The sequence below is a fragment of the Numenius arquata genome, chromosome 7 (genome assembly GCF_964106895.1).
Source record: "Numenius arquata chromosome 7, bNumArq3.hap1.1, whole genome shotgun sequence".
Classification (NCBI taxonomy): domain Eukaryota; kingdom Metazoa; phylum Chordata; class Aves; order Charadriiformes; family Scolopacidae; genus Numenius; species Numenius arquata.
In genome coordinates, this window is record NC_133582.1 from 29,164,652 (window position 1) to 29,185,856 (window position 21,205).

The following is a 21,205-nucleotide window of genomic DNA, read 5'->3' on the forward strand; positions in this document are numbered from 1 at the left end:
GAAAATGACAGAACGGGAAAGAAAGGTAAATAGTCATGCCATTTCTATTCATTCAGAAACCTTTCACTTCTGTAATACCGCCAAGTGTGCTATCTGCCTTCTTTGTAGGCAGGAAAATGGAGCACAAGGGCTTTGGAAGCCCTTTGGGACAGGTGGTCTATGAGTTTGAATACAATCAGGCAATGTTTTAGTTGTGTTAACAGCCAGCGATTGAGGAATGCGATGAAAGCTTCTGGGTGCTCCACTTCAGCAATTCCCCGCTGCAGGCTCCTTCTCTGATGAGAGGTTTCATAGAAAGAGCGTCTGGAAAACAGCAACATGGCCTCTGACACAGCTAAGGCTTTTTCAGAATGAAAAAAATCAAAAAGGGCTTTCCTTAAGATGATATTCCCTTCATCAAGAGCCTGCTGCGTGCAGGTTTATCCTGTTGTTATAGAGAGACAAAAGAGACAAAGAGCTCCTGATGGGCATTAGCGATTTTAGAGACACCCAATTTGTATCGGTCTCATGGACCACATTGCTGAGAGACAATCCTCACTGCACTCCCCTTCCCACCTTTAGGGAAAAGGAGGCATAATGAGATTTACTAACAGTATGTTTAATAAAGGGCTGGAAGGGGATAGGGATAAGCGGATCTTAGACACTTTTAAATCGCGTTAAAAAAAAAAAAATTGTGGTTCAGCTTGAGCTGGAAATAACAGTGGGTGGAAGCAGTGCGATGCTTTTAGGTACAGCTGCATGCACAAACACAGAGAGCTGAGGCCACGCACGCCGCACTGGCGGGATCGGGAGCTTCATTGCACTGGGTTACTCTGGGAGACAAAGCCAAAATGCCAAAAGGGAGGGTAAACACTGCATTTAATGATGAAGGGCCTGCAACGTGAATCCTGACAGCCCACGCGTGGCTTTGAGAAATGATGCTCAGTGCCTTCAAAAGCCTGGCAAAGCTACTGTCCCGGCCAGCACGCTCTCCCCTGAAATCTGCATCCTTGAGTTTTCTTTTAATTTCTGGTGACTAATTGCTGAGGGGGGTGGGGTGGGGTTTGATTGAGGTAGAATATTCCTGATTTAACAGATGGAGACGCTTGTTGTTAATGAAGCCACACTGAATAGCGAGAGGCACCTGTGCAGCAGTGCCATTTCTGCAAACTCAGCGCTGTTGTCCTCAACCCGTGTGTCATGACAGCAAGGGGGAGAACTGCCCATCGATTTGAACATAACAAAGTAGAGACAGACCCCCTTTGCTGCCCTTGTTTTAGAGCCCTGAGAGCAGCAGGTTGGGTGTTTTGCATGTAGAGCCGTGCAAGAAGACAGCATAAATCTTTTACATGGGAGAATCTGGTCTGGTTAAAGGGGTCAGTCATCCCAGGTGGAGGTGTCGAACGGGAGTCAAACTGAGCCCTTGTATCACGGACAGCTTCTGTTCCTAAGAGAAGCAGCATTAATAATGCTACTAAAATACAGCGGTAAACAAAGTACATGAAGGCTTGACAGTCACATTAGCAAAGAGCTACAGTGAAATGACTGGGAAGAAGGCAAAAACAGCGCTGGCTATTTGCAGAGCAAGAAAAAGTGGTTTTGACAGATAAGACAACGCAGCTCTGGGTCAGAAGAGCTTTGTCTGTCTTTTTTGTTGCTGCAGATGAAAAATGGTGCCTTCAAATTTTAACCAGAGAAATTTTGATTTTTAATGAGCCTCCATCTCTCACAGTCTTCCAATTAGGGGAAGCATATTTACCGCTAAACTCAAAATAATAAATTTTATTCAGTGGGTATGAATCAGAAAAACCTGGATCATTCGGAATATCTGCAATGTAGTTTTCACATTGTATAACGTCAGAGGTGATTTTTTCAAATTATATAGCAGGAGTAGAAGCAACTGCTCTACAAATAATTTATGACGAATTAATTTTGCAAATTGGCTATGGCCAGAATAGCATTTTACTGGAATTCCTATGGCAACACCCAAAATCGCTGGGCAGACAACGTTTCAAGACTAATAACCTTGCCATTTTGCCTGTAAAAGTAGAAGTAGTTGTCTTGGACTGTTGTATTATTCCTCAAATGTTCAGAATGATCCTCGGGCCAGGATTTCCTGTTGCAAGACCTCTAAAATTGTGAACTTTTTTAAGATTTAAGTTACCTTGGTGTTGCCCGATTGCACTGACAGAAGTCATGTATGCATGAAATCTGTTTTTCTGTTTGTCTTAAAGCTAGTCCTACGCATGAAATCTGATTTTCTGTTTGTCTTAAAGCTAGTCCTACGCATGAAATCTGATTTTCTGTTTGTCTTAAAGCTAGTCTAGGACCTTGTAACAAGCTAGGAACTAACAGCTGAAATACAGATTCCTGATGGAGGGCCCAGCTGACAATCCCTAACCCACCCCTGGTGCGAGGACCCTGCCAAGGCCTGTCTCAAAAGCTGGGCTCTGGCGAGAGAACCCGGTCTCCCAGGCTCCCTCAAGAGTCATTAAAGAGAAATAAACTCCCTTAAGGTGGGCAGCTCAGAGCAGAAACCCAGCTCAGGCGCCTTCCAGGAATGATTCATTGATTCTAGGGAGACTACATTGGGATTTTGCTTTGAATTACCTGGGAGAGGAGCCTGCCTCTCTCTCCTGATTACAAAGGTGCTCTTCAGTACACAGCAAAGCCTTGCTGATGATCAGGTAAAAATGAGTTTTATGGATTGCTCTGCATTACTGCTTCTAAGTATAGTTGCCGGCTTTTATAATTTGAAATAGATGTAAACCTCGTGCAGAGGGAGGAGGAGGAAGGTTACGCTTCTTACTTACTAGGATTTGTCAGAAGTGTGGAGAATAGATGTCTGGCCTCCTTATTCAGGCACTTTTTAAATTGATGCTAATGTACCAACAGCCACCACATCTTCATGTTAATCTTGTGAATCGTACGTGAATCTGGAACTGCATTTCTCTAGAGAAAGAGCAATGTACTTAGCTGTAACTACGTGGAACTATTGACAAATTGTGAGACAATCTGTGACAAAAGGAGAAGAAAAAAAAAAAAAAGATGAAATAACAGCACAAAGTTTTCTGTCTTCCTGGTATCTATTTGTCTTCTGCGTTTCAAAAGGCTGGGAGCCAATCCTTGCTCACGCCAGAAGCCTGTTGTCACTTAGTGGCAGGCTGGTTGTGTAACCAGCCTGCAAAGGGTTCAGGCTAACGAGCTCTGTCAGGAGCGCAATTGGAAATGGTAATTGAAATTGAAAGTGGTATCTCCCAGGCTCCCTCCCTTCGGTAACTCTGGGCTCCTGCTCGGAGAGCCGAAATACCTCACTTGTTTGTGCTCTAACATGAAGCAATCACAACAAGGGGGTGAAGGGAGGCCTCTGGAATAAATTGGTTGTCAAGGCGGTTCTGGTATTGATTGGGTTCTGCTGTTTATGTGAAATGGGCTCATTTCTGTGTGGCACTTGGTTTTACTGCATGGCAGGGAAGAAGCTTTCTGGATAATACTCTTTCCACGTGCTTAGCAGTATAGTGAGTGCTCCTGCCCCCCCCCACAATAATAGCGAGGGAAGAAATGAAGATTTATATTAACTGAGTTTGAAAGTCTTCCCCAAAATCGGACAATTTAATGTGCAAGCCTCCTCCCAAGGTTTGTGGTGGTGCTTGGCTTTGTTAAGGTTTAAAATATCTTCTGCCTTGTTTGTCCCTGAACATTGTTTCCCACTATCATTTTCTTGCTGAAAATATCCAACAATCAACATACACTATAAAAAAGCCCTCAATACAGCCATAATTCCCTTCTAGAACGATGGGGAATCAGCCGTTCTGACTTGGAAAGAAGGTGAAAATACGGAACACACATTAGTGCTCTTCTGACAATCTTTACAGCCCTAAACCTCTCGAAAAGTAATTTTGCATATTTGCTGCTCTCGGGCTGCCCACCCTGAGAGGTGAACCTGTAGCTTTTGGTATCGAGAGCCCCCGATGCCTTCTGCTTTCGTCCCTGCGACGGCAGCCCTAATTAGCACATGTGCACACATGTGCACTTGCTCATAAGCATGTATACGCCCCAGATGCCCTGTCTTTAATTAGGCTCTGTCTTCACCTAGTGCTGTGCCAATACTCCTTTGCGCCTGTCAGCTGCAGGAGAGATTGCTGAAATGGAAGGCGAGAAACCTTTTGGCAGCATGGTGAAGCCAGGCGTTCTGGCTAATTCCTGGGAGATCTTGGGACAGGACCTGGGAACCTCACACGGGTGCCTTTGGGAGCTGACAACAGTGGAGCGAGTAGGTTAGAGAAACTGGGAGCCAAGGTGTAATCCCTCATATCGTATCTGCTTTATTTGGTTAATAGTCTTTTAGAAGAGGCAAAGTTGGACTTGGAGGCACCAGCTGCTGGTCGGAGTGCATTGGTATTTAGCAGGGATCCCGAATCCCTACATCAGATATCCAAGCGTCTTGGTGGGGAAGGCTGCGTCCGCTGCTGGCGGCACTTGTGGGACGAGGGTTGGTGTTCCAAAACTTTGCTTTTTATAGAGCTGCTTCCTCCAGCTAATAGCAATGTAGCACAACCCAAATATCAGTGTATCTTGCTTGATTAATTAGCGCTTTCATAGTCACCCAAATTTCATATTGATTTTGTTAGAGGAAGCCAGGCAGTGATTTTGAATGTACCTTCTCAGCCTCGTACTTGACAAGCTCCTGGCATACGTGTGCGCTTCTGCAGTGGATTGACCTGAGTTTATCCTTTGTGTGAGTGAAAAAGAGCCATGGACGAGCGCTGGGAAAGCTTGGGCTTGTTGGTGCGTGAGAAACCTCAGGAGGAAACCACATTCGCTGTCTTGAATTCCCCGGAGAAGCGTCAGGGATTTGATGCGCCCACAAAGGGGCCATCTCGGGCATTCGCTGACACACGGAGTTCACCATCACAGATGTTTACAGGCATTTCGATTGTTTGTATGGGGAGATGATTTACACCAGTGTGGAAGAGGGGGAGCTGGTGATATGACAAAGCACTGAAGGATTTCTGCAGTAGAAGTAAGAGCTATCAAAATGATGGGCAATGTCTCCATCACTATAAAGGCATCCATTGCACTTTTCCCCACACTCACTAAAATGGCTAATTGAGCTTTCTGGTTGCTATTTTTTGTTGGTTTCTGTATTTACTAGATCCTTCTTTTAGCATTTCACTGCTTGGTAGCACCATAGTGCACTGGCAGTTGCCTGTGAGAATAGCATTGCCATCAGAGCAAGCACCGAGGAGACTAAAATCTCCATGACGCTGTACTGGCTTGCAGATATGATTAGAAAGAAAACTGGCTGAAAACTTGAGTGGTAGGTACATGTTTATGGACAAAATAACTGTAGTGCGCTGAAGTGCTTTAAAAAAACAACACTCCAGACTTCCACAGAAAGGGGAAGGAGGTATTTGTGGGACTGTGAGCGTTTAATCTCTGTTGCTGAAGAGGTAAATGACTTCAGCTTTGAGTAAACCATTTCTGAGATGTCTCGGTCCTCGCTACACTTTGCTGTCTCATAATAACCACCCAAATGTCTGGATCGCTTAGCAACCAATAGCTTGACATCCTGTAGTTCAACCACAGGATATGTGCAACAGGCTTTATAGCAGCCACAAAAGTAGAGAAGTAGCGTGATGGAAATTAACTAAAAATTGGCTTCTCAGCACTCTAAATAGCAGAATATTAGAACTGTGTACGAAACAGCAGAACCTCTTTTTTACCCCATTTCAGATATTGTTAGGAGATTGAATCTAAGCTTCCAGATAAGCCTGAGGCAGAGGAGATATGTTGAATGTTGAGTTACAGCGATAAAATACATTTTCCTAAGTTCAAATTCTAGTTTGTGTCTGACTACCCAGTATATTTGAACTCTCACTGTATCTATTTTTATTCTGCTAGCTAGAGAAACTTTATATTATAAGTGCAGTTAAGTCCCCATCATATATTGCATTTTATGAGCAGAAGGGATTCTTCAAAAATGATGAGAAAAGAATGGCAGGGAGGCAGAAGCACACACCATGATGTGGTTTTAACAATCCCAGTTAGAAAAGAGTGTCGATTGCTACAAATATTCAAGCAATTCTTTTCAAACCGTGTTTCTCCCCCTATATCCTCTACCTTTTTCTCTAATGGCTGCCACTATACAGCAGCAGAGTCTATAAAGGTAAGAGCGTGCCAAAAGAAAAAGAAAAACACCAGGCATACAGAGTCTGAGACTTATATGTTAATCGGGTAATGTAAGTATTGATTTTTCTCCTTCTTTGGCTTCTCTTGTAGGGATGCAGGGGAAAGAGGAAACTTCTGTGGAGCCTATGGAAGTTGACCTCGCATGTAAAGCAGCAGACGTTTCAAATAAGGATGGTATGTTGTTCTAATATGTCTATTGTTCTGAAGCGGATACGTAGCATGCCTTTCTGGGGTTTGTTTGTACACTTCCCACCAGAAATAGGAGTTCTATTTAGAATCTCTTCAATTGAGTCTTCTTGAGAGTTTACTGTTTTGGAAGTCTGGTGGAATCCCCTGTCAGTGCCATCGCCCTGCTTTTCTAGTTGACTGGGTTTATGTATTCAATCAGTATGTTCGATCAGCTTGCCTTTTAAATAAACAATATTTTAGGCTTACTGTAATTTTGGTCTGGATGTTGAATTGGCCAAGATGTGTGTGGTCTCACACGGGAGTCAGAAGAGAGTATTTTGAAAAATTTTGTGCTAGTGCCCAACTGTCACGGGGCAAGGATTGGCTGTATAAGCACTCTGAACTCTTATGTTGGCCGCCTTCTAGCTCAGAGCTGATTTCTCTTCCTCCTTCTCTTTCTGAGTCTCTGTGTCGCTCAGTCTGATAGCAGGTAGACATTCTCTCCCTAAAACATTTACTATTGATAAAACTGTCACGATTTGGTGACCCAACAGCAGTTGCGGTCAGGTTTGTGGACATTGTCAACCCAGATCTCCTGACTTGTAAATGAAATTCTTTTGTTATTGACCTCGGTGAGCAGATGACCCAGCTGTTGTCTGGCAAAGTCCCGGCAAGGGCCAAGTACCAGGAGCTGGCTGCACCAGCTCTGCAGTGCCTAACATACTGTAAACAAAAGGAGAAAAAAGGCTTTCTAGGCTCTTCCTGTGTGTAAAGAAATACTGGATGGAATCAGGGTCCCGGTGCTTTGGTTTTGGTGAGGCAAACCCTTTATTGTGCCCTAGATAAGCTCTTACAGCTTAACAGAGCTACATAAGGGGCTTTCTCGGGTTCTACCCAAAAGGCCCTCTTTACTGCTCAAAAGAGCAGTGCTTTTGGAATTATTTTATTATTGTAGGTGGACCCCTGTCTGTAGCAAAGACCGATTTTTTTTTTTTTTTTTTTTTTTTTTTGATTCGTCCTTTAACCTCTTCAGCATTGATATAGTATAAATTCAAGGCGTACTTCTTTACATCTCAAAGTAATTCTATTCTTTTTTATATTAGTTACACAAAGACTATAATGCCGATTTCCTTTCGCTGATGTCAGATCATGCTGCAGCATTTGAACTGGTGACTGATGTAGATACTGACCCATAGGGAAGTTTTTGCAAGCACAGGAAAAGAAGATGTGCATAATGGATTTTCTTTTTTTAAAAAATACTAGAGGTTATGCTCTTACTAATAAGCGTGCAGAATAACGACAATCCAGCCTTCTTTCCTCTTTCCCCAAACAAACCAAGTAAAAACTTGTAGTCACATGAAAATATTTGAATTTCAGATCCCTGTAATGGCCGGGGCTGCTTAGCAAAAACAAATTTACTAAAATAATATCTTAAGGGATTTCTGGCTAGAAAGAAGAGTCATTGTGTAGCTCTTGAATGTGTGCCACAGCGCAGCACAGCTGGATCAGCTGACAGCTTCTGAAATGACAATCATGATAAGTTTCAAATCTTGCTTATCTTGTAAGGTCTTTTACATATAACTCATCGTGTAACTTCCTTTTCTGTGAACCATCCTGCAAGGACAGGAAAAGAGTGTTTGCTAAGGCTGCAGAAACTTACTCTGCTGTCCAGGGAGGTCTTCATTTCTCTACAACTTAAGTTGCTACTGGGATCATATTGGTGGTTTTTCTTGTGGACATACATTATGTCTTTAAAAAAATGAGAACAGTGGAAGGATCAAGCTCCTTATGCTTTGTTTTATCTGAAGGGTTAAGTTTTGCTGGGAAAAAAAAAAAAAAAGCCCTAAAATTTTTCTTTGTACTGGGTACTAGTTGAGATTTAAAAAAAAAAAAAAAGTAAAAAAGGTTCCCTTTGACAGTAATTTTTATGTAAATCGCCTATTTTTTTCTCTGGTCCCCTTTCTTCCACCCCAGGAGAGCTCATCACTTCACAGCTGAAAGCACAAGCATATATCACCGGGTACCCCTTGGCAGCCCAGCTCTTGTGTTTTAATTTCATGTACCATATCACAGTGAAAAGTGCTTTAGAAATGCAGAGAGTTTAGACAGCTTAGGTGGATCTCGATATTGGTTCATCTAGTGGGCAGGGCTGTAATAGTGATATATTTCAGAAATTACTATTATTTGAAAGCTGGGCGTGATTCTCCATCAGGAAAGCTGTCAGAGGGTGCGTGCATAAGCGTGAATAGGGCTGTGTATACAGAGATACAGATTGCTGCTGGCAATCTCCATCAGCCAGAGCGAAGACCCCTGGATATTACATTTTTCGTACCCAGGACAGATTTGCTGATTAGTATTTTTTAATGATGACAAAACCCACCTTTGGTGATTGGTTTCCTAGACAGTGTTTCCCTGCCGGCAGTCTTTGTGTTCTTCTTATTTTTCCTCTTTCTTTTTTTTTTTTTTTTTTATGCCACCAAAGCTTTAAAGATTACTGAGGTAGATGTTAGTTTCCAGCTGGTATTAGGCGGATCAGACTCTTCACTTCTTTCATAATGGGGTTACTCATTCGCCTTTTTTATTTCAAGCCTGTGGAAAGCTGCATCCTTACCTGCTGACACAATAAGAGAAAAGAAAAAAATGAAGGCAGTGTCAAACCTGAAATTTCACTTTCTTTCTTTTTTATAAGCTTGTGCAAGCTGATGGATGATCAGTAACCGCAGTCATATAGAATGGCAGGTTGGAAGGGACCTTGAGGAGCATCTGGTCCGACCTTTCTTGGCAAAAGCACAGTCTAAATGAGCTGTCCAGCTGAACCTTAAAAGTGTCCAATGTTGGGGAACCCACCACTTCCCTGGGGAGATTATTCCAATGGCTGATTGTTCTCATTGTGAAAAAAATTTTCCTCTTGTGTCCAATCAGAATCTCCCCAGGAGTAACTTGTACCCATTACCCCTCCTCTTTCCCATGCGACTCCTTGTAAAAAGGGAGTCTCCATCTTCTTTGTAGCCACCCTTTAGATACTGGAACGTGGTGATAAGGTCTCCCCTAAGCCTTCTTTTCTCAAAGATGAACAAATTCTGTTCTCTCAGTCTCTCATACAACAGGCTTCCTAGTCCTTTGATCATCTTGGTGGCCCTTCTCTGGACTCTTTTCATCCTTGTCTGGATCTTTTTTGCATAGTGGGGAGCAAAACCGACCACAGTGTTCCAGGTGTGGCCTGATAAGTGCTGACTAGAGTGGGACAATGACTTCTTTATCTCTGCTGGTGATGTCCTTCTTGATGCAACCCATCATCCTGTTGACTTTCTTTGCCACAGCAGCACACTGTTCACTCACCTCGAGCTGCTTGTCCACCAGGACCCCCAGGTCCCTTTCCACAGAGCTGCTCCCAGCCAGGTGGATCCCAGCCTGTGCCACACTCCTGGATTATGTTTTCCCAGGCGCAAAATCTTACACTTGTCCTTGTTGAACTTTATAACCTGACCTTCATGTGATTCACCCAAAGCAACATAAAGGCAAGATCTCAACAGCTAACACCCTCGTGCTTTTGATGGTGTTGTTGTAATATCCAAGAAACAAGTAACTACCAAGTAAATGGGTGCACGTGTTTCATAATCACACAGCGGGTAGAATTTAAAATACATGGTTTTCTTTCTGGGCAGTCTGGAGTTATAGCTGAACGTGCTATAGGCAAGTTATGTAAATGCAGGGGGGAAACACTGTTTAGGAAGCGGCTGAAGAAAGAGCTTATGTTTGAAGAGTCTGATCGAGCTCCTATTTATATCAAGACAGTTTTGTCTGCCGTCCAGGCCTACAGCATAATATCCTGGGGTGGGGAAGTGCCCTCGCCCTCTCACAGATGACTCTGAACTTGGTTTTCCAGTCTCCCATTTACCTGTCTTCTCGACTTAGATGCTACACTGTGACTTCTGGCTAGCTGACCTTTAAGCACGTAGCTTTCTTGCAGGGGAGAGGCAGGATGCCTTGCTGCTGACGCACGTCCACTGGGTCCGCAGCAACTGTGGTGCTTTGACAGATGTGAATTGCCTGCTGGGTTATTTCTTCTCCTCCTGTAGGGAACTTGCTTGCTTTTGGGGGGAAATCCTTTCCTGATGATGATTTGAGAGCTGCTGAGCAGCTCACAGATTGAGAGAAAGGGTGCAGATGGGTCCTCCCCAACAGGCCAAAATTTAAGGGAAAACACACAGGGAGGATGTGGAGAAACATCCATTTCCCTTGCACGGAAATGTCCGTTTCTGGCATAAAAAGCACCGCATGAAGCTGCAGGAGGGGGAGCAGGTAAAACTGAATTTAGGAGGTGCACACCTTCCTTGAACTTCACATGCTTCGCTGAGGTGCTGGCTATTGTAGGTGCATAGATACCAGTAATCGAAGTTAGCAGTTTAATGCCTCTAAAAACATTGTTTAGTGGGGAGAAGGCCAGTTTTGACTTGCGATGCAATGGGATGTAGCGCGCCCGGGGCTAACAGCGTTGTTCTGACACTGGTTCATGCTGGGAGGCAGCCAGGGCTGTGAGTCACATCCCCACCATACCCGGTGGCGGTTCTTCCATCTGCTCTTGCGGTAGGTGCTTTGCTGCCATGTTATCTTCTGGTTAAATATAGAGGATCGTGTAGGTGGCCTCCTAGGGACATCTGTTGTTGGGGTTCACCCCGTGGTCTGCAGAAGCTCATCATTCAGGTATATCTTCCTGTCCCCACCAGGGTGAACTCAAAGAGCCGAGCTTAAATACAAGCATGTGGGAAAAAGCTGATAATGAGACCTGCCGGTGCCTTAGCGCTTGTGAGCCCCCTCCTCACCGTGGTGTGCACGGCGGATGCTTTTCTCACTGCTGATGCAGGCTGCCTGGCTGCCATTTCCACTGCAAAACAGTGGGGCTCGGTGATTCCTCTCAATTCCCTGCTGGCAGGAGCTCCCCCATGCTTCCATGCTGCCCCTAAAGCATTCCCCGACGGTTTGCAGCTTGCCCCTCCTCTATGTGACATGCTATCAGCATGACAGATGGCGGTCAACTGCTTGTAAAGGAAAAAAAAAAAAAAACCAAAAGACAGGCAAAGGAGGTGTACTCATCTGAGATGCTGACAGAGCCTAACCTTGGGTTTCAAATCAAGCTTTATTTTTGCTGAAGATCTCTGTAGATCATGACTGGAGCTTTATGGTATTTTCAGAAAACCCAGCCAGTGAAACTGGCCGGCATAATAAGGTAGAGAAAGGCTGCTGTCGTCACTGTGCAGCAGCCTTCCCTTAATGATTTTTTTATTAAGCATCCTGTCTTTGCTATGCAAATGTGGGTAAAGAACACAACATCGCTAAATGCGGTGTGCATCAGAGCTCCGTAATCAGGAGCGGATACTTTTCTTATTATTCATTGCATACATCCAGGAAGCCATTACAGTATCTGTTCTGCATATGGATGATGAATAATTTACAAATAATTCATCAAGACCCTAACAGGTGTATTGACATGATATTGACTCAGAAAGAGATCATACTGCCTGGCTGCATTTAGCATAGTCATTGATTTTTGGCTTTTTTTTTCCCCTCCCCACTCCCATCTTCTCTTAGTTTCCAAATCTCGTGTTTAGGTTTGAGGGTTTTTCCCCATCACCTACATCAAATGACTCGTAATCTGCAATTGATACCACAATATAAAGCAAGGTTAAAGAAAGAAAAAAAGTCTTAATATAAATGGCTTCATTCAAATTCATTGCAGAACAAATACTAAACGCTAATCTTAAAAATGCACGTGCTGAAGTAACCCTTTTATGTTTAGCCTAGATAGGACCAATCACATATGCCATAGTTTAGATGATATTTTTGACAAAGGTCACGCTGAAATGAATATAAGCCTTCTATTTAAATTATTTCTTTTTTTTTCTTAATCTTAAATAGTAAAAAAAAGAGATTGGTTTTGTAAATGGATAGTACACAAGCAAACTACTGTGTGTAGGAGTATAGTGATGACCCTGAATCCTCTTCTAAGCTCCAGCAATTTGCAGTTCAAGGACACCCGGAGGCAGCGCCAGCATCTCAGTAACTGGAGATGGATCTGTGTCCAGCCCCTGCAGCTCAGCCCTGGGTCCTGCCAGGGACTTTGTCAGGAACCTGTGGATGTTTGAATCACAGGGTCAAGACCACTTAGCCCAGTGAAACTCTAAAATTGCCCTGTGGAGATACCTGTATCTCTGCCTGTGGCCTACAGAGACAGGCAGGAGGGTCATGGAGGTGGGCATCTCAGTTGGACGCCAAACTGGATGGACACAGGCCAAAGGAAAAATGTAGATCCAGAGGCTTGTGTTTCTAGCTGTGCTGAAACCAGCTCCCGGGCAGAACTGCTCATCGGGGCTTCTGTGGAACCATAGGTTAGGGTGGCTGACCCCAGAGAGCCTTTTGCAGATTTACGGCGTAGAATTTTTAATGCAATAAATGTCTCCTTTGGGTAAGAAGTGGTTATTTTTCGACAAACTGGAAGAGGGGAGATTTAGATTAGATATCAGGAAGAAATTATCTCCTGTGAGGGTGGTGAAGCACTGGAACAGGTTGCCCAGAGAAGCTGTGGATGCCCCATCCCTGGAGGGGTTCAAGACCAGGCTGGATGGGGCTTGGAGCAACCTGGTCTGGTGGGAGGTGTCCCTGCCCATGGCAGGGGGTTGGAACTCGATGATCTTTAAGGTCCCTTCCAACCTAAACCATTCTGTGATTCTATGATAGACTTAACAAGTATCAAGAAGAGCATTTGATGACTGTCTCGTTTTGTTTTCAGCTGAAATGACTAGTCAAGTTGAAAGTTTAAGTGATCCTACAGAAACTGAGCGGGAAGCTTAAGTAACAGGTAAGACCTTTATGGCTATTTTTTCCCCCCATTTCCTATTCAGTTTCTATTTGAAAACTTGCTTTAAAAATTACGTTAATTTGGTAAACTTAGACCTTGCCAAAAAAAAACCCAAAACAAAATACAAAGAAAAAGAAATTGTCTAATATGGCCTATATTACACCAAAAAAATAGACATATCCAGTAGACTTGATTTGTCAAGTAAATATTATAGTAGCTGTCTGCAACTGTAATGGATTTAGACAGTGCACGGTCTTAGATCATCAGAAGGCAAGACAGCACCGAGATAAGGAACAGAAGAGTAACCGAGTGAACAATTTTTGGCATTGCTTAGGAAAATGACAGGCAATTTATACCGGTTGGAACCGAGCTCCGTTCTGTACGATCCGTATTCTGGGAACAACAGGTTCACGTCACGAGGGGTTTATTGCCCTTGGCTCTTGAATGCCTAACGTCACTTGTAGCGATGGCACTGAAAAACAAGGCAAAGTCAGCGAGCTGCCTTCTGGAGCTCTGCTGCCTTTTGGAGCTTTTTATGGCTTTAATACGCTAAATGACAGTGCATGGCAGGGGCGTGTGATGGTGGTTGTTGCTGCAGAGTTCATCATAGACATAAGCAGCCTCGCCCCTAGATAAAAAAACGAATAATTTGGTAGGAAGACAGAAGTCCGAGGCCCCAATCACAAGAAGCAGTTGCCATTTCTCCCTCAGAAGTAGCTTTTAAGAGTTAATGTACACCGCTTCCTTTGGCACAGGGTTATCGTGAGATGCCAGTATCTTATACAGCAAGATGCATTATTTATGCTTGTAATGGGATTTCATGTAGCTCGAGACCAAATGTGGCAGCTGTATCGCAGAGATTTAAAATACAAGGTCTTATTACCGAGCGTAGCCCTTTATCCTTGTCAGTAGAGAGACAACGTGCTGCTGTTCTGCTGGAGTTAGGAATAGGCCTGATGGGGTCCCTGGTAAAAAGTACTGAAGCAAAAATAGTAGGCACCCTCGCTATTAAAATACGGCTTCCACGACTCTTCCTTTCCCCTCCCCTAGCTTCTGGTTATGTGTTCTGCTCAACCAAAAAAGGAAGAGGGGCTACTGAAATCCTCGCTGTTAAAAATGCATGGAATGGTTCATACCCTTCCTCAGTTTAAAAAAATATATCTAACGGTTATTCACACTTTCACATGGCCTGTAGGAAATGTGTGTTTTATGCTGCATTTTCCCAGGGAAGAAATGTTCTATCAATGTTTTGGACTGGAGTAACTTTTGCTTTACTAAGGGAGAGTTCACAGGAATAATATCAAAATTAGCAAACAATTAATAAAGCCCTTCAATTCCACTGCAAGGCCTGGCTCCGCCAGCACCTTTCTGAAGCAAAGGGGCCCGAGCTGGGGCGCACCCAGCATTTTAATGGCATGCACGTGATGAGAAGCAGTCATTAAATCCTTCATGGCTCTCTATCGAAGTCCTTCTGACGCTGTAGCTGCTGTTTTAATTGCAAGGAGCGGGTACCTGGGAAGGATTGATCAGCCTGTTAAACTTCAAAGGCACTTGCAGAGCTGAGGAGATCCCTTTGCTAACTATGGTTAGCATTTTAATGTGTTGTTTTTGACAGCAGTTCTGTGGTCTTAGCACCGAAGCACCCACCAGAGCTGGGGCCTCTCATACAGAGCTAGGTAGCACGGTGCTGTGGAAAACCAAGAAACCCTAATGAGCGCAGCCAATTTGCTGTAGAGATAATAGTGGCTGTTATAAATAAACCGTGTGACATATACGCGTGCTGCGTGCATGACAGAAAGAGAAACCGCAGGCATCTGTGCTAAAGAAAAAAAGATGAGACCTGGGTTCTGTGCAGACATTTGAATTTTGCCTTTTCTTTTTCTTTTCTGTCTCTCGCTGTGGCAAAGGAAGGATGCAGGAGAGGAGAGACCCGAGAACACCCGACGGGCAGGCACTGACATCCTACGGCATCATTCTTGGCAGAAAAGAGCACGCAGAGATGCTCCGCGGGTTGGGAGGGAGGGCGCTTTGGGGAAATGATTCTTTGCTTTAATTTCTCTTTGTTCTTCATTGCATTTCGTTCTGTAAGCCTGTTGAAAAGAAACATAACTTCCCAGTTCTAACAATGTTTTGCAATTATCCCTGCAATTACAACAGTTTCTTCTGAACCATGAGTCCCTGTTTTATATTGGGTCTCTTGCTCCTGCATCATATCATCAGCAGCCTGCTCCCAGGCCCACCCCTTTTCTATCATCTTCATCTTCCTTTATCTTCTTTCCCAGTTGTCTGCAGGCAACCTGTGGGAGCCAGCTTATTCTCCTCCTCCCCCCTTTTTTAAAAACTGTTCCCTGGGATATAAAGGGAGATTTGCTTTGAGAACATGAACTGCCACAAAGGATAATAATCCACGCACACTGATAAATGACCGCCCTCCTTGTGCTAGGGATTTGAAAGACTAGATGCTCCAAAATCTCAGAAATATTGATAGCGACAGCCCCGCACGTTGCCTGCCTCCAGGCTTGTCGATCGGCACCTCCTGCCAGCGCCCGCCGGCAGGTCACCGTGTCCAAACCCTGGCTGCTAGAAGCAGCGCTGGCCGGATTCCCTTGTGTGCGTGCTGGAAGCAGAGTTCTGTGCATTATCTCCATCACCCCAGATGCTTCGGGATCGCCCGTGGCTCTGCCCTTCGCCTTTCTCTCTGGCGTGGGAAAGCTAAACCGTGGCCAGCCTGTGCTGTGCCGTGTCTCTCTTTGGGTCCTATGCACCAAAATAACACGCGTGGCCTCAAACAGCTCACACCCCAGATCAGTCCCGCTCTTTTCCAGTTAGCTCTGCACACCTCAAAATCAGTGCTGTGAGTATGACCTTCGGGTGCAGGTAGGCAACAGATCTTTCCTCCAGCCTGCGAGTGACAGAGGGTAACGGGCGCTCTGCATTCAAGGCATCTTTAAATACGGCTTTTGGCTTTAACAACTTCACACCGTGTCTTGTGTGAGCCCTCATTATGTTTTCTACTGCATATGCATGAATTTTTTTTTAATTTTTTTTTTTTTAAAAAGCAATTAACAGTTATTTGGATAAGAATGTCTCACCATATGTCAATTGTTCTGCCAGCAAATGCTGCACTGAAATTTTTAGAAAAGGAACAAAAGGATTTCACATACATTTCCTAACCATGTTGTAAAGGAAACCGATAGACAATACGCTCCATGGAAGAGCACGCAACCTGTGTCCAGAGTGTGATGTGCTACAAACTGTATTTTAAAATGCTGATGATGATACTTAAGCAAAGTAATTGATTCTGTTCTTTTTTTTTTTTTCTTCCCCCAAATATGCACAAATCCCAAAATAGTTATTCACTAGCTGGCAAAAAAAGGAGAAAAAAGTAAAGAAGGTAAAACATATCTCTCTCTTCCTGTGGTCTGGGTTTATCCCAGCTAGAGTAGGTTTGGTGAGAAATCATTTGCTGGTCTAACAGCGAGGCAGATGTGGCCCTAACACACCCCAATTGGCTACAGCAGTTGATGGCTGCTCCAAGCTGTGGGTTAATTTGAAAGGGTGTCAGGACAGACAAGGATTAGAAAGGAAAACAAGAAAAGCCCCAGATGTCACTCAGGGAGAGTACAGCCCCTGGGAAGGCAGCCCCCTATCTCCCTATAGGCGGCTCCAGCAGGTTTGCTTGTGGAGGGATCAGAAGAATATTTCCATGTGCCAGCTCCTGTGGCAATATAACTCAGGAGACACTAGCGCCGGAGAAGATCTTGAGGAGCTTCTTCATCACCTGTTTCTCCTGGATATTGGTGGATGCCTAACTCTGAATTGGATCAACTGCGGAAGGAGCAAATGAGCTGACGTAAGCCTATGAATTGGGTTCATAATATTGCTCAGTCTACCTAAATTTGCTAGATACCACTCCTCTAGCCTTTGTTCTCCTTGGAGCACCTTTGAAGGGACTTCTTTTTCCCTCTGAGGTGTCTCTGCTGCTTTTCTTTCCCATCCCTGGGGTCATGCTTGACAGAACATGTCATTTGGGACATAGATTTTCTTTTTTTTTTTCCTCCTGTTCCTTCACCTTGTTTCCAGCCAACTACAGTTTTGCAGTGGAGGCCTTGCAGGTTGTACCTCTACATAGTGCGCATCCCATATGTTTCTGTATAGTTTCTGTACTGGGTGGTTTTGATTAAAATGGCCTGTCATAATAGATGGGGTAGGAGTGGATGAAAACCTTTGGAGGATGAGGAATAAACACATTAGGTGTCTCTCCTCTCAATTTCCCTTTTGTGCGGTCGCTTTGAGAAGACCAGGATTGAAGGGCTCCCTCTGTCTACGTGAGTGAGGGAACTGGCCCTGCAGGGCCGGGAATGAACTCAGCGAGCTCGACTTAAAGGGGGCCTACAGGAGAGATGGGGAGGGACTCTTGATCAGGGAGTGTAGCAATAGGACGAGGGGGAACAGTTTTAAACTGAAAGAGGGGAGATTTAGATTAGATACCAGGAAGAAATTCTTTGCTGTGAGGGTGGTGAGACACTGGCCCTGGTGGCCCAGAGAAGCTGTGGCTGCCCCATCTCTGGAGGGGTTTAAGGCCAGTTGGATGGGACTTTGAGCAACCTGGTCTGGTGGGAGGTGTCCCTGCCCAGGGCAGGGGGGTTGGAACTCGATGATCTTTAAAGTCCCTACCAAGCCAAACCATTCTATGCTTCTATGAAATACCGAGGAGACTTGAGGTGGCCAGGTCCTCAGCTGGGGTGAACTGCGCTCCGCTGAGCTGCTGTAACTTCAGCCAATGGAGTATCCAGTCCCCGGAATCTAGCTCTGCTCGTTTCCTTTGTGCTCGCCCATGGGCAAGGTTAATGGAGCTGTATGCTGCCATCATCCATGTATTGGTTGTCACTCTTGCTATTGCCAGCCTCAGCTTTAGCGAGGCAACCAAAGGGAGAGCCCGGGGGAGCCTGGCTGCCGAGGTGTGACAGTTCAGTAAGGAGACCAAGATTCCTTAAACTCCTTGTGAAGACCGACCATTAGTTTAAAAAAAAAAAAAAAAAAATTAACTGTAAACGTGCATCACATGAGACACTCTCTAAGCCCTGACAGTTTTGTCATTAGACTTTTCATTTAACCTTGGTCCTTGAACAGCAGCTAGTCTTTGAAACCATGACCCGTTTGCCCAAGGATGCAGTGGCAGAGCGTGGAGCCCAGGTAGGAGGTGTAAAGCAAGGAAACGCAGGAGTGGATTAAGTCCTTACAAGACCATTTGCAGCCGCCTCTATATCTGTCTTTCTTCAGGTGGGTTTGTGTTTGAATTGGGTTTTTTTCACTAGTCATAAAGTGAGTGTACTTTGGCAGCATGAGGTCTTCAGCTGAATGGGTAGTCGAGGCTGGACCTGTGCCCCTCGACACAGTCTCTGCCGCTCTTGCTGGAGCTGATTTTCTAGAAGAGCCAGTGTCAGACCAGGAGTCACCCCACAGGGATTTGTGTCAAGGGTTTTGGTTTAAACCCAACAGGTGTTTGCAGTAGGTGGCGTAAAGGGAAGAGCAGCCCTTTGGTGCTGATGTTTGCGTACAGAGTATGGGGCTCTGCCGGATCGTTGTTTCTCCTGTGTCTGAGAGCCCTCATCCCTACCGTTAGGCACAGCATTCCTCGGGCTGGTGACTGCTCTGGTGATGAATGGCTTTCCTTCCATACAGACATCCAAAGGGTATATTTGAGACATAGTCTGTAACAATGGGTCACGTGTTTGCTGCAGCTTATTGTCAGTCTTTCTATAAAGCACTGAGAAAGCCTCTCTGTGAGTTAACACCATTCTGCTTTAGGCACTTGAATAAAAATATAATTAATAAAAAATACTTTTCTCTATATGCAGTGCATGCTGGCTTTGCTTTTAAAAACTTAACAGAGTACGTGGATCTATTTTCTTGGGGAATAGGGGGTTTTATCATAGGATTCATCCAGGATTTGCCTTACCATAACATTTGTGATATAAAGGAATGTTTCAAAAAAAAAAAACCTTCAAAAAATATAAAAAGGTAATTTTCTTGATCCAAAAATATGTTTCTACTTCAATGCAGAGAAGTGTAGACTGTTGCTTGCAAAATGTTTTCTGATAGATGGTCTATCAGCTGTATCGTTTAACACATGCCTCTTCTGTTACTCTGTCATTTACATGCTGAATTTGCCTCTGACTGTTATTTTTCCTTTTGTCTGTGCCCTGTGTTGGAAAACTTAAAGAACCGATGCCTTCATATTATGATGTTTGTTAAAGCAAAGCGTTAATAAAGCTTGTCCTGAAGATGAGGCGATGCCACCTGCCTCTTTATTCCCTCTTAACCATGCTGATTGGTATTTGTGTTTATTCCCTCCTAACCATGACAACCAAGGGTTGCTTCAGTTGTTGATGTTTCAGCTTGGACACGTGATCACCAACGCACACAGCTGGATCCTTGTTTAAATTTATTCTTCACTTGACGGCGGAGTCTTGTGAGACGTGGATACCTTGGAGGGATTTTTTTGGATGACATCACCAAACGGTAAGACTGGGGACTTTGCAGCTCAGAGGGGGAAAGGGCGCTCGGTTGGTCCCGTCACTGTACCAGAGATGTTAAAACCCCCAGCATCTATCATCTGTCAAAGAATACTCCTATATATGTACAATCCAAATAATAGAGAACATGCAACGAACGCCAGATGTTATCTGCCCTTTCTGCCATGACTTATTTAAGGACTGAATGGGCAGAAGATACTGCAAAGAGCAGGAGGGTGGCTTTTTTCTTCCCATGGCACCGGTATGGATGAAAACACATGTACTGACCCTGCCTTACTCTTCTTATCCAAAGCCAAGGATTTAATCGTTGATAACCAAGGTCAGAGGGCTGGCTCTGTGTATTTAAAGCTCTCCAATGAGTGAATTCCATCTCTGAAATGGGACCTTTCCTTGCCTGCAACCCTTTGGTAGCCAAATGGAAGAGGACAAGGCACAGGAGACTCATGGCAGTGAGGAACACCTGCCTTTTTGCTGGATGCAGGACCCAGCTGTCATGTATGGAGCAGCAGCAAGCTAACCCAAGCAAGAGAAATACCAGCATTAGCTGTAACACAGCACCTCATTGGGTTCAGTTTACCAAGAACTCTGTTTCTCAAGAGCTCTACAGTCTGGAAGGAGGTGCCCGCTTTCCCCATGCTGTAGCCTGTTTCTGCTGCAAGGGACCATTTGTGTCTGCAGCAGGTGTTTATGCTTAATAGGAGAAAAATAAATTCATCTCTTATCTAGGAACAAGTAGCTGTCCGTCACACCCTTTTTGAATAGCACAAGGTTGAGAGGAAAACCTCTGTGGTTTTTGAGGATGAAGAAGGGCAGGTGTTTGAGGCCACTCAGAACCTCGCAGCGATGGGTGTTTGCCCACATGATGTGGATTAAGCAAAGAGCAAGTGAGTCTGCTAGGATGAGATGAGCGATAAACTATCCGTAGTTATACTCCTGTTGCTGCTGGCCAGATCGACAGACACCTCCCTGTCCAGATCTTGTTTGGGAAAGCAGTAGGTTTGTGCCTGGGGAAGTCTTTTGCTGAGCTGGTAACATCAGAGGTCACTCTAAATCTGCAGAAATGGGGGCCAGGTTACCACTTTTCCTGCTCAGCCTTCTCGGAGAGATTCCCCCAGAGGAATCGGGTTGTCTTTGATTCCTTGCCCCCCTGCCCCCTCTCCTCTTGCACAGCAGCTTCCAAAGGGGTCCTTATGACCTTGATCTATCTTGTGGGGTGAAAACTGCTTTGGGATTTTAATTGGTCTTGGGGTTGCATTTATTTATTTATTTATGAAATAAGTGTCAGAAGACGTGTAGAAAAAAACTAATTTCTTCTTCCATTAGAATTATAAGCAGCCCCTTAAAGTAAGTGGCAAATCTCTGTTAATTCCTTTGAAATTCAATGATAAAACATTTATCGTAATGAATTCCTGTAGAAAAAAAGAAAAGCCAGTCCTGATGAAAAAACAGCTGGTGGAGGAGGTACCCGGGG

The 21,205-nt window shown here is 44.4% G+C and overlaps 1 protein-coding gene across 3 annotated transcripts in view; it reads left to right on the forward strand.

Moving 5' to 3' along the window:
* MACROD2 (mono-ADP ribosylhydrolase 2) overlaps positions 1-16,474 on the forward strand; it is an 896,489-nt gene extending 880,015 nt beyond the window's left edge. For all 3 annotated transcript variants that reach the window (XM_074150306.1, XM_074150308.1, XM_074150307.1), the window contains 3 exons: positions 6,262-6,345; positions 13,127-13,195; positions 15,103-16,474. In XM_074150306.1, coding sequence (XP_074006407.1) covers positions 6,262-6,345; positions 13,127-13,188 — 146 coding nt within the window. In that variant the 3' untranslated portion in view covers positions 13,189-13,195; positions 15,103-16,474. The remainder of the gene's footprint in view (positions 1-6,261; positions 6,346-13,126; positions 13,196-15,102) is intronic.
* The last annotated feature ends 4,731 nt before the right edge of the window (positions 16,475-21,205 follow it).